General features: G+C 38.8%; 1 protein-coding gene across 5 annotated transcripts in view; it reads left to right on the forward strand.

Moving 5' to 3' along the window:
- Positions 1-17,987, forward strand: part of LOC143399529 (uncharacterized) — a 36,814-nt gene that overhangs the window by 3,504 nt on the left and 15,323 nt on the right. Inside the window, exons 2-3 of one of the 5 annotated variants that reach the window (XM_076856239.2) lie at positions 6,978-7,121; positions 15,000-15,149. The exons of 1 other annotated variant lie outside the window; for it this stretch is intronic. Coding sequence is in view for 1 of the 4 variants with exons in the window: in XM_076856237.2 (XP_076712352.1) it covers positions 7,107-7,121 (15 nt within the window). In the remaining 3 variants the exon portion in view is untranslated. Of the gene's footprint in view, positions 1-6,977; positions 7,122-14,999; positions 15,175-17,987 lie in introns of those variants that run through there. 3 more of the 5 variants (XM_076856240.2, XM_076856237.2, XM_076856241.2) reach the window with 3 other exon arrangements.

The following is a 17,987-nucleotide window of genomic DNA, read 5'->3' on the forward strand; positions in this document are numbered from 1 at the left end:
CACTACCAGCATAGGTTCCTCTGTCACTCAGGGAAGCACCATATACCCCAAGTTGCCCTACCTGAGGAGTCAGTCCTCTGAAGCCACTAAGAGGGCATTATTTTTTAATGGATAATAATTGGCTCAAATTGGGTAGGTCTTACAATTGCCTCAGCTTTGCAGAGTACATGGAAGAGAGCATGGAGACATGCTGATGTGACATGACAAAAGTGTTTGTTTCACAGAGATGACCACAAAAACTCGCAGTACAGAGTTTTTGAGAGAAGGTTTAGGAGGGAATAATATACGCACAGAGTTAACTGACATGTATATACCCTGGGGTTTGAAGTAGATACGGTGTTCCACATGGGTTGTATGGGGAAGAACATGGGTATGCAAAGGATAACGAGAGTAACAACTGGGATGATCTCGGGCTTAGTGGAGCTGGGAAAGGCTCCAGGGTCTGGTAAGACACACAATTATGGCCCTCAGTCCCGACATGGTTCCATCCTCTGCTCTCTTTGTCTGGGTTTGCCTGTGTCCAAAGAGCTCATCTGATTTGGGATCTCTTAAATTTTCCCTGTGCAGGATATCAGAGGCAGTGTATGTGGCTGTCTTCTCCCCATGTCTCACTCTTTTGGGACTTCCACTACCTACTCTATTCTGCAGTCCCAAGGTCCCCTCCCTTCCATCATTCTCCTGTGCATGGAGCTGCCTTTTCCTAGTTCTGGCAAGCACTGGATGAGGACAGGTTCACTGGAGGCTGTGCCACGTATGTGGGGTTGGAAAAGCCCGCCTGTCTTCACACTTGAGGGTTCCCTCAAAACTTAGAGAAAGCAAGCACAGGTCACCATAAGCTAGACCAATCTCTTCTACAGCCTCTGGAAAGAGTGCGGTCGTGTTAACACTGGTTTAGTGCATCATCACTCATCCAGATGCACATCAGCCACCCCAACGAGAGTCTAAGTTTCTGTTACTTTAACCGTTGTATTTGTGATGGTTTCTCTCAACAGCAGAAGGAAACCCAGGTTCCTTGCATCTTAAATCTGTGGGACCATTTGCATCATGCCAGTGTAGCCAATATCAAGTGGTAGCAGTCAAAACTGTGCAAATCTGGAAAACTATTCTGTCAGCAACAGCTTGACAAGGTGACCAATTCAGTCTGATTGTAGAAGTCACGTACTGTGATTCTTTCCTCCTTAGCAGCAACCTTGGAATGTAAGGTACCTGGTGTACTTTGTGGCTGCATGTGGAGATATTCTCTTTGTTTTAAAGTACTTCTGATAACTGTTGCCTAAACAGATCTTTTCTTCTAAAGCTAATAGGCATGCATTATTATCTGCAGTTAAACAATTCTGGTTTACATATGGGGAAGGCTATTACTATCAGAAATTTCATACTTACTCTTGGAATTCGTTTTGGGGATGGGGTGATCTTTATAGCTCCTGTCTTCTCTTGATAGTTGCACAGTTTGCTGCCTGGTTGTTCTGTCATCTCATGTGTCAGGTGAATTTGTCAGCCTTGGAGTCCTGTCCTCCCTTTTTCTGGCTTATAGGGGCTAGTGTCAGGCTGAGGTTCCCACCAATATCTTGGAATTGGTTAAAGTAAGGGATGTTGTGATTTGCTTAGTTCTCTTGGTGTCTTAGTTTCATTTTTCCTCCAAAGAGACCTGAGGTAGAAGTGTGTATAAGGAGGGCTGAGAATGTAGCTCTGTGGTAGAGCTCCTCTAGGTACAATCCGTAGAATGAAAGGGAGGGGGAATCGGAAGAGAAGGAGAAAAAATATAGAGAGAGATGAAAATACTTAAAAAACATAAGTGAACAGAACCCATCAACATATAACGATAAATATATACTGTCACCTAGTTTGTTCGTCCCTGGAATATACGATGGATTAGTATCCAAAAATCATTTAATATAATAGTCTATCAGTATAATTTTTAACATATCACCTCAGTAGAGGGAGACAACAGGATGACAAAATTCAAAACCTATCATGATGATTCAACAATGTAGGAAGAAAAGGTAACTACTCAAGCTGAAAATGACCTCATAAAATTCCATAATCAGCATTACACTTTATGGTGAAATCTTTATATTTTTTCAAATTGAAATTAATTAGAATTAGGGGCTGGGGATTTGGCTCAAGCGGTAGTGCGCTCTCCTGGCATGCGTGCGGCCCGGGTTCAATCCTGAGCACCACATACAAAAACAAAGATGTTGTGTCCGCTGAAAATTAAAAAATAAGTATTAAAAATTCTCTCTCTCTCTCTCTCTCTCTCTCTCTCTCTCTCTCTCTTTTAAAAAAAAAAAAAGAAATTAATTAGAATTCAAACCAAAGATCCAGCAAGGTTTTTTTTGTTGTTGTTGTTGTTTTTAAGTTGTAAATGAACGTAACTGTATTTTTATGTGGTGCTGAGAATCAAACTCAGTACCTCACACCTGCTAGGCAAGCACTTTGCCACTGGGCCACAACCCCAGCCCCCTTTATATTTGTTTTCTAAGATTACAAAAGATAAACACATGCTCTCACATATCTGTTCTTAATTGTACTGGAGTAGTAGCGAGGACAAGAGGAAAATAATTCTAAGATATATAGACTGGAAGAAGAGTACTAGGATCACATATGTGCAGGAACAAGTTTAACAAAGTAACAAGACACATAATCAATGTATGATATCAGTTGTTTCTGTACACAAATAAAGAACAACCCAAAAACAGTTTGGGAAATAATTCCAGTTATAATGATATCAAAAAGAAAATACTTACTTAGGAATAATTTTTTTAAAAGATGTGAGAACTTGAACCTTGAATAATAGAACCTGTGGCTTGTGCTGAGAACACCTGGTATCCTCCCTGAGCCACCATGTCTTGCCTCTGAGGACTTCTCCTTTGTAGAGGGATGAGAGGGGTTGTATTGTTATCCTTTCTGTTATTACAAACTGGCTCAGGGTGAGGTCTGCACACATAAGTGTATTGCCATCTCCAATTCTGTCAATAGAAGAACCAGGCCCACTAAGTGAAGGAACAACATCCCACATCCCAGAGATGCTGCCAACTCCCCTCACCAAATGCCATTTACCTGTTTAAAAGATCCCCGGGTACCATACCCGTAGATGCTTAAGAGAGAGATCCAGGATCCACAGCTCTGAGGAAGGGAGATGAGAATTTCAAAGTATGAGAACAGAAGCCTTTGAGAGGATCCAGACTGGGTTCCCTAGATCTATGGAAGAGTTGGGGTCATTTTAATCAAGGGAGACAGAAGCATGTGAACAATGCAATGCATATATAGGAAAAGAGCCAGCCAGGAACAGACATTATGCAAGAGTCAAGCCTCTCTCACCCCTCCCACAAACCTCATTCCCCTTTCACTAAATACCACTCAATGCACATATCACCTTCGACTGCTCAAGCTGGGCATTTCCCTGCTTGAGGAGAAACTTCATTGTCAGTGGAACTCTGAGAAACCCCATGTCCTTGTCTAGTTTGTAGCAGAAGCCACAGAAGGAATACTTAGGGTAAATAATGTAGACACTGGAAGTTTAAACATGCATGTGGACTGTGGAACAGCCATATTACCCTGCCATTTATTCCATTATTTTCACAAGAGCAGTTTTTCTAACTGTATTATAATCCAAGGAAAACTCAAATTAGTGGGGTTTGGGAGAGATTTGCCATTTTCTTGTTTGTTAGCAAATCTAACATTTTTTCATATTTTGGCATGCATCTGTAAAAAGTAAACATGGGTTCTGTGGTAGTGATACTAATATGAGTACTAAAACAAAGCTGGTTTTTAATGTCATTAAGTGTCTCAACATCCAGATTTCCTTATTACTATTGCAACATCCCAGGGTGTTAAACCAGATTTAATAAGGAATAATAATTCCACCTGGCTGTTACATGAATAATGGACCCTTCTTGGTTTATTAGGACCTGGTTTCCTACTAACAGGACACTCTATTGGGAAGATAACAAAATTTCTTGTTCCTAATGGAAGAGCTCGGAGTGTTGTAGGAAATTCGGTGATATCTCTGGGAGAGGTCCAGGAGAGAGGAGGACTCTTCCAGGTTCTTTCTGTGTATGTGCAACTCCGTTCAGTCTACCATCTTCTGCACAGAAATTTTTTACTGTGTGGCTCTCCCTAGGATTCTCTGCAGACCAAATTGAATTCTGTGTCCCTGAAGATAGGTGAAAGTTGGAAGACAAGCCAGGGGCTTCGAGGAACCCTAGAGTTTCAGATAGCTGTCAGGAAGGGTGACATTGGTGTGGGATCTTCACGTCTGGGGATGATGAAGTTGCAGCTGCACATGTTTCAAATTAGTGTTTTGCCAGAAAACAGTTCTGGGAGCATGCTTCCAGACATACAAAGTCTGGCTCAGAAGCTCTGGAATAGTGTGGTTGAGTCCAAGATGAGGATAATGATGGGGTTTTGAGCCTGGAAGGTGTGCAGTGTGAGTTCACATTCTAGCTCTGCCACTGCAGGGTCTTCTCATAACCTGACTGACCCTCAGTTCACCCATATGTAAGATGAGTGTATTTTTATTACTAGTGAATGCCACTGAATTCCCAGAGAAGCAGTTGTGAAGTGTCCTAAGCGAAGTTAGTATTTGTGGGAGTTTTATTGTTGTTTTTGTACTAGGGATCAAACTCAGGGCCTCGTATATGCCAGGCAAACACTCTATCACTGAACTATATCCCAGCCCATCATGTGATTTATTAATGTCTCTGGCAAGAAAATTTTGAATCTAATCCTGCATTTCATAGCTTGCCTAGCACTCCTGGTGTGAGTTTAGGGAGTTCATAGAAGACCTCATTTCCAGGGACAGGGAGTTCTACAAGGCATATTGGGGTACTGGATGGTGGCCCTGTTTTTCTTTGGAACAAAGTAGTCCTTATGTAGTATGAGGTAGGAGGCTTCATGAATAGAAATTCCACCCTAAAGAATATCCTTGCAACTTGAATCCTCTCTCTAGCAGCCCAGGCAAAGGAGATTAAGAAAAGAGAAGGTCCTGATTTGATGTGGACCAAATAATTATTGATAGTACCACCTAGTGTGAATAAGATTTGAGCAATACTACCTCATCCAGAGGCTATCAGAGACAGGATGCTATTTGGAAATTCTGGATAACTTTCAAAAGAGCAATTTAAGGTGGACTGTGACCATTAGGGAAGGGCCTAGCAAATATTGCTTATTCTTGGGACAGTGAGGGTATGCCTGGGGTGGAGGGACAGCCTGTCCTGTTTGGCAAATCCTATCTACGTTGCTCCATAACACTTCTATAACTTTACTCTGTCCTCTTTATGTACAGAATTAAGTTCCCAAACCCCATCTTCATCACATTGTTCTCTAGACTTAGTGGTGTTCCCTGTATCCTGGTGGTTCTTCTTAGTAATTCAGGAAGTTTGCCAGCATCTTGCTGGCTGATGAGAAAGGTAGAGAAAGTTGGATTTGTGGTAGTAAGTGAACAGTACCAGGTCTCATGTTTTGTAGGTGTCAGGCATCTTGGCTTTTTGACTAGTGTTACCTATTTTGCCACAGTGAAGTAAAAGCTGTTGTTTTTGAGATCAGTTTCAGCAGTCAATTTAAAACAAATTTTATTTTAGAAGATTTTTGCCTTGAACATGCTTATCCTTTTAATCCCAGTGGTTTTCTGTGAATTGTATGAACCCAAGGAGATAATACAGATTTTTTTAACTTAATGTCTATAATCTGTTCTTGAAATTCATGAGTGCTACAGCCAATAGGGGCCTATTTTTTCATTATTTAAAATGGGAAATTAAGCACAATTGCTTTTACTTCTAGTTTCTTAAAACAGTACACTAGCAACACATAAATGATAAGATCACAATATAAAAATATAGACGTGATTTCCAGTTTCTCTGTTTGATTCCCGTGGCCTCAGTGCCTAAGTCTTGCTGAGGTCTCTCTGGTTAATATTTATTGTGCTTATGAAATCACTCGTGTGATTGTGAAGTTCTTTTAATTATTTTTGGCATATCATTAAATTATTTCTCACTGCTCTACCAGTATGTTAAAAACATTGAATACTATAAGATTACAGGTATCTGTTCGTTACATAATGTATCACCAAAATTTTTCTGGGCTTAAAAAAAAAATGGAAGCGTGTCATTTGTTCATGATTCTGTGCATCAGCATTTTGTGCTGGATACATCTGGGCAATGCTTTTGCTGGTGTTGACTGGGATCCCTAATGAAGCATTAGTCATCTTGTCCGTTAAACGACTGGCTCCTTGAAGATGGCTTTACTCTTGTCTGCTGGTTTGTGCTGGCCATATGTATCCAACAGATTAGCTCCAGGCTCCTTCACAAAATGTCAGGCAGGATTCTAAGAAGGCAAATTCTTTTCAAAAAGAATTTTTATCACATTTATTATTGTCCCATTGGCCAGAGCAACTGAAATGGTGAAGCCCAGAGTCATTGTGGAAGGGTTAGGGTTAATATGGAGATGAAGATGCACAGAGACACACCCTAGGGAGTGGTACTCAAAAGTGTACTATAGCAGATGCACAATATTCTCATGCTGTCTTTAGGAAAAGACAATAGGTTGTAAGATGCAAGCTTTCTATGAAATTTAAATATGTAAAATCAAGAGATGTTCTAGCAGAAACACTAATACAGAGTGCTACATTATCCATCTGTATTGTTGGGAAAACAGTTAACACTGCCTAAGTTTTGTTGTGTAACTTAAGTTTTAGTGATTACATAGTGTTTCTTTCTTTAGTTTCATTAAACAATCATCCTTAAAATTTTACATTATTTCTTCATGTTAACATTATTACTAAATCAATGGCAAATGAGTATTTTCATTAACCTAAGGATAAATTGTAAGTTTAATCTCTACCAATAATAGAATTGCTAGTGTTCCTTTAACAAGATATTTTCAATAATTCTCACATATAAGGGACTACATTCATAAAAGGAGGCTTTCTTGTTATTGGTTTTTAGCTTTTTTTTTTTTCTTTTTTTCTTTTCCACCAGCTACTGTGTAGAGATCTTTGTACAACAGAACCTAGGAACAAAGCACACCAACTCTCATGATTCCTTCCATTCACCTTGTCTTCCAACTGTAATTCCATAGTCTCCTGTCTGTCTCCAGGAACAAAGAAAATGAATACCACTGTGGTAAGTTATATTCCTCAGCTTGTTTTAGTGTATTTTAGGAGCTTTTACTCCTTAATTCAAATGGGATTAGAATCAAATAAATTTAACATCACAAAGAAGATAAAAGTTGATATGTTGATAGAGCCAGATTATAAAGCCTTGGAGCCATCTGAATTTCATGCAACTTGGTTTCTGATCTTTCTGATACCATGGCCAAAAGACCTATTTTATATGGCCTGAATTGACACTAAGAGGAGAACACGCTAAGTTCTCCTGGCATATGTAATCTAAAACAGAGGCTTGCGTAGATGTTGTGGACAGTGCTTCACTGTCAGACTGCAGTCACAGCATTCTGTCATATTAGAGAATCTAGTGCTAAAACAAATCAATTAAAACAGTTTTCTGGAGTTGCTAAAACCATGTGGTCCCACACAGCTTTGGAAGACCTGGAATGTGTGGAGGACAGAGTCTGGTACAGGGCTTTAAATAACTGCCAGTACATTGTTACATTGTCTGTGTATGTAAGTCATAATGCAGAGTGTCCAAAGTTGTCTTTTCTGATAAATGTGTCTAGTGCTCATTTGCATTCTAACCTACCCCTCCTTAGTCTTAGTTCAGTTTTTCAAAAGTTCACCAGGAACTTAAATGGTAGTCAACTCCAAAGCTATTCTTGTATCTGCCTTATTCAAGTCTTCTGTCATGACCTTACTCATGCTTTTTTCTTCTTTTCCCTGAGTTCTATTTTTTTCTCATTAACAAAGATTATCGAGGTGTTTTGTCCTGTTCCTCATTCACCTACTCTGCCATTCTTGTCTTATTGAGCCCTGTGGTATTAGAAGTACCAGGGTACCTCAAGGAATCAGACACATACTCAGAAGTAGCTGGGCAAGGCAAACTTTACTTCTGCAGAAGTGTGTGCTACTGAACAAAGTCCAATAAGCAAGCACAACTTGGTGGGCAGTCCACTTGTTTTTATCCCTAATGCAGTACTGCCCCTTGCTCTGGCAGGAAGAGCTCGGGGTCATGATATATGCAATTGTGGTTAATTTTAAAATTGGGGAAGGTAAAGAGAAGGGCTAAGTTAAAATGTCTATGTTTGGATACAGATTGGGAAGCTCCAGGTATTTGGATAGATAGGCTATAAGTTGCCTTTCTTATACCAGTTTACATTTAAGGCTAAATACTGTATTCTAAAAATGGACCCCTGGACTCGTATTTTGCACACTGGTTTGAGACTCCTACATATTTCTCTGTTGTGTGGACCTCTTCCCCAGCCTTTAAAGCAATGGTTTACTTACTTGAGGGCCCCTCAGGCTCTATGAATCTTAAGTGAAACCACATCCTCCATTCTTCCCTTCTATATGGTATTTCCATCAGCTACACCTGAAACATCAAAGGGAACTTTGCCCTGGTTCCTCCCTCCTCTCTCTGGTCTAGGAGTCATCAGTTGTCAAATCCAACTGTTTTTGTTTCTTGTTAAATTTTTATCTTAGTGCCTGTAGTGCACTAAATTAGGCCTAAATAGGAGATATTAGTCTAAACAGATATAGTAGTAGCCTTTTTTACACTGGAAATGTCACTGTTACGAAGACATGAATAGGTGTGTTTGCTTAGTGACGAGGTTGGACTCTCCTGGGCTGTGCTAATAGCAAGCAGGTGTGGTGAGGCCTAGGAGTACGCACTTAGTGGGTACAGTTTCAGTGAGAGTCAAGAGAAAGATACACAGAGAATAAACAGGGAGCAGTTCTTAATAATACCTTCCTTTTGTTTTTATATCATTATTGTTTTTCTGGTTTTAAGGATTAAACCCAGGATCTCAGACATTCTGGAAAAGCTCTCTATCACTGAGCTACAATCCAGCCCTTTTTAAAAATTTTATTTTGAGACAGGGTCTCCCTAAATTCTCAGACTGACCTTGAACTTGGCAATCTTCTGCCCAGGCTTCTGAGCAAATAGGATTTGAGGTAATGTGTCTCCACATTCCACGAATTTTTTCAGCTTTTATCATGGAAAGAATCTTGCTTTATATTAAATGCCTTGTCTACATCTGTTGATGATCATATGGTTTGTCTTTCATTCTGTTGATGTTATATATCACACTCATTGATTTGCATATATTGGACCATACTGCATTCCTGAGTGTAATCTCACTTGATAATGGTGAGTCATCTTTTGTTTGTTTATTTTGTGGTGCTGGGGATTGAACCCAGGGCCTTGTGCATTCGAGGCAGGCACTTTACCACCTGAGCTATATCCTCAGCTGGTGAGTCATCTTTTAATGGGCTTTTGGATTATGGTATTTTGTGAAGGATTTTGTTTATTAAGGATATTGGCTTGTAGTTTTTATGGTTTGTGAGCTCACGCACACAAACCGTTAAGTTTTGCTGTGCTTAGCAAAACAAGGAGTTCTGTGACAAAGTATGAACTCTTTGAACTGTGTCCTTGTTGCTGTCTTAAGATAGGAAAAAAAAAATGTTCTGCCAAGTGTAAAATTAATTATATGTGTGTGTGTGTGTGTGTGTGTTTGCCTAGAAATAACTAATCACAAATTAATTGATAAAAAATATGGAACACTATGATCATAAACAAAGTTTTCCTAAAAATGTTTATCCATGCTTATAAGGATTAAGCTGAAAAAAGGATGTTTTTTCTTTCCCCTTGTTTTAATTAACAATGCTGTATAAAAAAAAAAAGTAAAGACGGTACTCATTTTCTACTAACTACATATGTGTACGTGTGTCTTTCTTAAGCATCTCTGCTGTACCAAAAATTACAAATTGTCAACGAGTCTGACAATGGTTGTGTTGTCATCTAGTTTTGGTGTTCTCTCCAGGTATGCTGGTCTTATAGAATATGCTTAGAAGAATTCCTCCTGGTTTTATTTTGAGAATAATGTAAGGAAAGTGATATTAGTTCTTGAAAGTCAGTGCTGAAGCCATCCCGAGCTCTTCTTTGATGAGAGACTTCACTGATTCAGTCTCATTACTTGTTATTGGTCTGTTTAGGTTTTGTGTTTTTCCTGATTTAGTCTTGGTAAGATGTATGTGTCTAGGATTTTGTCTGTTTCTTCTAGGCCATCATATTTTTTAGTGTATAGTTATTTTTAATAATCTCTGGTGATCTTTTGTGTTTCTACATTGTCAGTTGTAATGGTCCCTTTTTACCTCTGATCTTATTTGTGTCATCTTTCTTTTTTCCTTAGTCTATGGGATTGACAATGTTGTTTATCTTCTCAAAGAACAAGTCTTTGTTTCATTTGTTTTTTATATTCTTTTTTTTTCTTTCTAATTCCTTGAGATGCAATGATAAGTTGTTTAGTTGAGGTCTTTCCACTTTTTGCTGTGAGCATTGATTGCTATAAACTTCCCTCAGTACTGCTTTTCTTGTACCCCATAGATTTTTGTATGTTATATCTCCATTTTCATTTGTTTCTAGAAACTTAAATTTCTTCTTGAGCTAATGTTTGTTCTGAAGTAAGTTGTATAATTTCCATGTATTTGCATAGCATTCCAAGTTTTTCTTATTATTTCTTTATAGTTTTATTACATTGTGGTTACTTGGTATAATTCTAGTGTTAAAAAAATGTGCTGAGACTTGTTTTGTGGACTTTGATGTAATTGGTCCTTGAGAATGTTCCAGTGCACTGCTGAGAAAAAATGTGTTTTCTGCAGCTGTTGGGAGAAATGATCTATAGATGCCTGGTGTGTGCATTTGGGTCTGTACATTATGCAGGCACCACCTAAAGTTAGAAGCTTTAGCAATACAGACCCTTTCTCTTACATCCCTGTGGACAGTGATAGAGGGAAGTTTTGCAGAGGGCAGAGCTTTGGGCAGTGTGCCTGGTGGTACATTTTGCTTGAAAGGAAATAAGGCCAGTGTGCTGCTATATATCACTAGCTGCAGCTGGTGGTTTGGTTGCATGATCAGGGACTTGGAAGCAACATGTGTTAGTCATCTATTTGTCACTGTGACAGAATACCTGAGAAAGCCAACAGAAAGACTAAGAAAAAATAAAGGGTTAGAGTTAGGGTTAGAGGTTTCACTCCATGCTCAGCTGGTTCCCTCATTTCTGAGCATGAGGTGATGTGGTACATTATGGTACAAAAGTGTGGTAGAGCAAATCTGCTCACCCCTGGCATCTGGGAGACAGTGAGAGAGGACAGGGCAAGTTAAAGTCCCCAAGGGTACATCCCCAAGGACCCATTTCCTTAAGCCAAGCCCTACCCACCTCCTATACTTTACACAATTTATGTTTACATTGGACCACTTCCAGCATGGAAGGGTCAGCACTTGGTTCTTACTGGAATAGTCAATATGCTGGGTATGGATTCTGTATATAACACTCTGCCAAACTACCATCGGTGGACTTAGCAAATGCTCACAGTTATGGTTTATTGTTATGAAAGGATCCACTAAAATTGACAAGAGACAAGCACATATAACAAGTTCCAAGAGTCCTTTTGCATGAGCTTCAGATTATTTTCTGTCAATGGAAGCCTGTTGTCTTTGGCTCTTTCTCCAAACAACAGTGTCCTGTAACAGCCATGGGATAGTAACAAGAAGGCCATCTTACCCAGGCCCATTTCAAAGTCTTTTTAGGATTTAATCACATTAACACCTTAGTCTCCAGTACATTCAGAGTTCAAGCTGATATCACATGACTCAAGGCCTGTCCCCACAGATCACATTGTATGCTTAGACTGTCTGTGTGTCCAAAGGCTTAAGGTGAACAAACATTCATACCAGCCAAGATACTCAGTGACAGAGAGAAATTCCCCGGATCTGGGCAAAGGCAGAACCTTTCTTTGGGAACAGTTCTTCACTATATAGTTTGTGACCTGTAGACAGGGCTTCTTGGTTCAGCAGGTTCTCAATTTTCATCACATTTGGAAAATGTTTCCTGTGGTTGGATCCATGGGTGCAAGGCACACAGACACAGAAAACTCCCTCTCTGAAGGTAGAACCATGAGGTTGGTCATGTTCTCCCTACTTCACAGACTGTGACCTTTTTAAGCTGTTGGAATTTTGTTAATTCTTTTAGGTGAAAAAAATGCATTGCAGTGTATTTTTAATTTGTGTTTTCAATTTTTGTCAGAATTTGAGCATGTCTTCATACTTTCAAAACTTCATATCTGTAGAGGGTGGGGAATGCCATGTCAGTTTGGGCTCCTTACTTTTCATTGAAATGCTCGCTCTTTCTCTGTTTTTTACTATGAACATAATACTAATTACGGGGAAGGTAGGTTTTATGTGATGTGACTTGTTTTTCTTTTGGCTTTGCTGTTTGTTTTTCCTTTTGTCATAAGAAGAAATGTTTTTATATTTATACTCAGGTTTCTCAGTTTTTAGTTGTATGCTGATAAAATATCCTTTCCTAACTGAAGATAAAAAGCAGAGTCATTTCATCATGTAATTCTTTTACTTTTTTATGCACTTACTAAATAAAGGTACCACTTATTAAAGTGCTTATCTGTTCATCCCATGGATTCCCTCTGAGTTTGGGTTGTCATCCATACACTAGAATGGTCTTCTCTAATTGTTGCCTTTTTGTGGGTTTTTAGAATATCAGGGGCAGAGACCTAGGTTGTGTTTTGGTAATCGCAAATTATCGAAGGACCACACATTTCCTGTGTGCATCAAATCTCTGTGGCTATGACAGCTCCACAGAATGGTGTTTCTGGAGCATTCTGACCATAGTGACTAGAAGGAAAGGAGCAATGAATTAAACACCAGCTTTTACTGCTCATCAGAAGTGACAGTTCACTTCTACTGACATTTCCTCGGCCCAGTGTGAGGTTTCTCTCCTTGCCAGAGTTCCTTCATCATGAAAGTGAGAATATACGGTCTTTTCTCAAAAACAGCAATGAAAAACATATGGGCTGGCATCACAACATCTGGAATTCCTCTCTTTACATGTTTTTCACTTCCTCTTTTTGTCACAGACACCCCTGCAGTCCCAACTGTTCAGCACTTTGCACTGAAAGTTCAGGATCTCTGACTGAGGCCATGTCACCCAAATGTGAGCTATCATGTTCCAGGGACTTGTGACCTAAAAAGGAAAGTTGCAATCTACTCTGGACCTAGTATACGAAGGTGGTGGATGGGCAGAACAACAATAAACTGGAGGGGGGAACCACTAGAGACATCTCCATGGCATTTGAAACCCTGGGTTGAGTCCCCTCTACCAAGAATGGACACCTTACTTCATGAGGCCTGGATTCTGCACCCAGGGACTCCCAGACACTCTTCTTCATGGCAGCTCTCTCTGCTTCTGTAATTCTTCTGTCACCCAGTTTGGTCTGTCTTGATGAGTGCCTTTAAATCTGTTATGTTCAAAGGTAGGGTGCCTTTTAGTTTTTGGTTTGGTTTTAGTTTTTTGTTATTGGTTGGTAGTGGGGTTGGAACCCAGGGGCACTTTAACACTGAGCTATATCCTGCGTCTTTTTATTTTTTATTTTGAGACAGGGTCTCACTGAATTGCTAAGGATAGTCTAGAACTTCTGATCCTCTTACCTCAGCCTCCAAGTCACTGGGATTACAGGTGTGCACCTCTGCACCCAGCTCGGGTGCCCTTTAGACATACTTACTGTTCATATCATTAAAAAGCCTTTTGGGGAGCTGGGGACATGGCTCAAGTGGTGGCTTGCTCACCTGGCATGCGTGAAGCACTGGGTTCGATCCTCAGCATCACATAGAAATAAAGACATTGTGTCCACCTAAAGCTAAAAAATTTTTAAAAAGCCTTTTTGCCTTAATAAATTAAGGCAATAAATTTTTCTTCAGTTTGATTGGTTTGGTAGTAGTTTTGTTTTTTGGTACTGGGGATTGAACCTGGGGTGCTTTACCACTGAGCTGCCTCCCCCACCCTTTTAAATTTTGAGATAGGGTTTCCATAAGTTGCCTAGACTGGCCTTGAACTTGCATCCTCCTGCCTCAGCTATACCTCAGAGTAACTGGGGCCACATACATGCTCCACCATGCCAGGTTGACTGTTTTTATGATGTTATGACTCTTAGAAAGCATAGATAGATTTATGTCTTTATCATTTCACCTATTTCTGAGTGTTTGTTTGTTTGTTTGTTTGTTTTTAAGATTTGGCTTTGTGGGGTTTTTCCCCCAACGTTAATGTATTTTTTTCAGCCTCAGTTTTCCTAGGAGGACTTCATTCTAAATCTGTTCCATTTTACCTCTGGAGGTAAATTTAATCTATTCATAGGTCTTAACAATGTCATAAAATAATTTTTTACTTATCATGAAGAGATTTGTTACATTTTGAAGGCATTTGTGTATGTTTTTCTGTGAGAACTATTAGAGACAACCTTAAAAGTTTTTTATATAGTAAAATAAGAAATGAAAAATACTTTCAGAGTTTTGGAATCTTACATGTCCTCACATTTCTAATAGTTCCTTATTCTTTTTTATTCCTGCCTTTTCTGTGGCTTTTTCTTTCATGAATTCGGCATTATGGTATTTTCCTAAATAATGAAAGTAACTAAAATATACTGCTATCATTCTACTTTTCAGCCTATTTTCCTTGAGCTGTAGGTAAACACATGACTTAGTAATATATTGCATAGTTGCTGTCATTCTAAGTAAGTTCATGAGTGACAGCTGCTTAAGTAGCACTGTGGGTAGATAGTGAGCCACTTGGTACTGTTTTAGCCCCTTCAATTAGCTTAAAGAAAGCATGGATCACCAGCTTTGTCTTGGTCATTGTCATTGTTCATGGTGTTGGTTTTGTTTTGCTATGGTGTTAATATTTCTAGGTAGATTAGAAGCAAATGTTTTCTTTTTGACTTATAGTTCCTATGCTTGAAGGGTCAGAGAAGTGTTTGTTGCTCTTTGCTTCACAGTACCAGAGAGAGGATTATTTTTTTTTTTTTTTTTTTTTTTTTGTAGCATTGTTAGCCCTCAGGAAAGAAGGAGATAGTAGAGACCTGTTTGTGGCTCCTGCAACTTCTGAGATCACATTTCACCTCATCCAAATGCCTTTGATCAGCTAAAAGCAAGTGAGGAAATACAAGCCTGCTTGAATTTCACTGCAAGAGGGTACTTAAACTTTTTTCAAAGAAAGGTATAACAATGCAGTGGATGAAGTGTGTCCCCAAGGAATTTATATGATGAAGCCTACTCCTAAAGCCTAATGTTACTTCATTTGGAGATGAGGCTTTTAGGAGGTAACTGTGGCTTAATGAGGCCATCAGTGCTGGCCCTAACCTCATAGGACTGGTGACCTCCACTGTGTGAAGATACATCAAGAAGGTAGCTGTGTAAGCCAGGGAGTGGATAGGGATACCTTCTCAGGACTAAACACTGGCCCTTGGATCCTAGGCTTCCTGAGGGTGAAATTACTCAGAGAACCTAAGAGAGGGTTAAGGAAAAGATAAAAACGTTAACAGCAGCAAGACCTCAGGGACAGCTGAAGCCACCTGAATGGGTAAAATTGCTCAGAGAGAACCTGAGAGACTGAAAGAAGAATGGAAACCTGATGGAACCCAAGGGAACATGAACAGCAAGGAAGGGAGAAAAACATGCCATGAAAACTGAAGATTTATAAATATGTGTTCTGGGAATTAAGAAAAGGTCAATATTAAGAAATCAATTAATGTATTCTATTGTATTCATCATTCTATAGAAAAAATCCTATGATCCACATAGATATGCAGAAGGTATCTAAAAAATAAGACCCTCAATAACAGAACTCAGGACATTCTTTTTAACATGATAAATGTAAATCTCCAGGCCTAAAAGGCAGCATGACCAGGGAAGCAAGAAAGGGTGAAGTTGCTACTTCACTATGACTATTTTCCACTGTAGGAAAAGTACTAATTAATTTAAGTGAAAAGAAAAACTCAAAAATGAGAAAGATTATGATGATACCCTTGTAATTTATACCTAAAAACAAAAAAGAGTATTCTCAAAACTATTCCAGTAAGAGAATTCAATAAATTAACATTCAATAAGATAATAACAACAAAAGAATAGGAACTGGGATCAGATAATCAGATAGCTTGGTTTGGGGAGATGGGATCAGGTAACCATGTAGCTTGTTGGAAATCTTAAGCAAAATTTTGAAACATTCAGTAGGAATTCTGGCATAAATCTTTTATAATAAATCTGCCGTTTTTGAAAATCACACAAGAAAAATATGTTCCATATTTAAAAATGAAATGAAAATGTAAATAATTGAACTTTATTCAACCTACCACTGTTAACATTTTGGTATTTTATGTGGTATATATAAATATAGATAGAAATTTATAGATTTGGACATAGTATAAGGTGGAATCATACTACACAGAAAAACACCTAAATATATAATTTCCTGATTAAAAGGAATTTGAATTTTAGAAATCTTGAATCATTTTGCCAAATTGTCTCTCAGAAAACTTGTACCATTTGTACTTGGGTGAGAAATAACATTTCTCATTTCAGCTAATGGTTTTCAGGGGGAATTCCCTTTGTGTTTTGAGATCTATCATTTTTAACTATCATATTTCCACCAAAAATCCTCCTTGGACATCTTTCAATAATAGAGGAGATAAAACCTAAGTCTCAAGAGCTTTCAGTCTAGAAGATGGATTTTGAAGCTGCCTTCTTTTTTGCAATTTGTTTATTAAATCATCATTAGAAAAAAAAAATCCTCATGTTCAAGAGAACATTAGTACAATAACAGAAACACCAAAGCAAAAAAAAAAAAAAAAACCTAGCAATTCATTTAAGAAGAAAAATATATGAGTATATGAAAGGGAAAAAAGTAAAGGATGCAAAACAGAACTGAGCAAATGAAAAGACTACCATATTCATGGACAGAATTTTACTAGCCAGTAACCTAGTTTAACATTATATTAACAGAAGCATCATGTTCTCAGGTATAGATAGGTTGATTTAAAACCTGTTATGGAAAAATAGTGTGAGATATGTCCTACTTATGCCCTCCCAACCCAGTCTCCAGCAGGCTGAGACACCATGACAAACAGGACTACATCTTAAAAAACACAACTTTTGTCTCCCAGTTCTTTCTGAGCCATTCCACCCACTCCAGAGGCTTTAGCTGCCCTGTAGTCACTGTTTCCTGAATCTTTATCCTCACTTTAAACCTCTTCTCTGAGCTCTAGAGCCTGTATTCACTTGCCAGTTGGCCTTCCCCACATGTCGATGCAGAGACTTGAACACTGTGCTCACATTTCATCCCATCTTAGTCATTATCCCTTCCCTCCATTTTAGTTTACACTCAGCTCCTTTCTAGCTGTTGCCCAGACAACTTGGAAGTAGACTCCCATTTCCACTCTAGGCATAACAAATAAGCACCAAATTCTACTCCTGATTCGGTTTTTGTGTCCCCCCACCCGCACTGCCCAGAACTCCCTTGAGTCCTTCTGCATTCTCCTTTCATCACACACCTTTTCAGGTAACTTACAACTTTTTACTGACCCCTCATTATTTACATGCTGTGTAGGAAGTGGGTGATGCTCACTTTTATGTGGACACTACTAGTATATCTTTTGAATTTGGGAGGGAAATATGACTATGTACTTTAATTTGTAAGTGATTTGCCAACAGTGGGCACATGAAATTTAAGGCGTTGGAATGGTGCTAAGGGTTGAAATGCAAAAGCACCCTGTTGGGAGTTATCTGAACACATTTCATTGGTCAACTCACACAGGAATATTCACCTGTATATGTTGCTGTTTGTAGTTCCATTAACCTGCAGGTTTTGTGGCTTTCACATCTTGACTTCTGTTGCTTCATATTCATGAGAATTCAGATAGAAGATATAACAGTGAAGTTCAACCTGGTAACAATCTGGTTTTGTCATTTTCTATTTCTTTATGCCCTGTTCTATGCCAAACATGTGGCTTAGTTCAACTAACACATTATCCCTAG

This window comes from Callospermophilus lateralis, chromosome 5, assembly GCF_048772815.1.
Source record: "Callospermophilus lateralis isolate mCalLat2 chromosome 5, mCalLat2.hap1, whole genome shotgun sequence".
NCBI lineage: Eukaryota > Metazoa > Chordata > Mammalia > Rodentia > Sciuridae > Callospermophilus > Callospermophilus lateralis.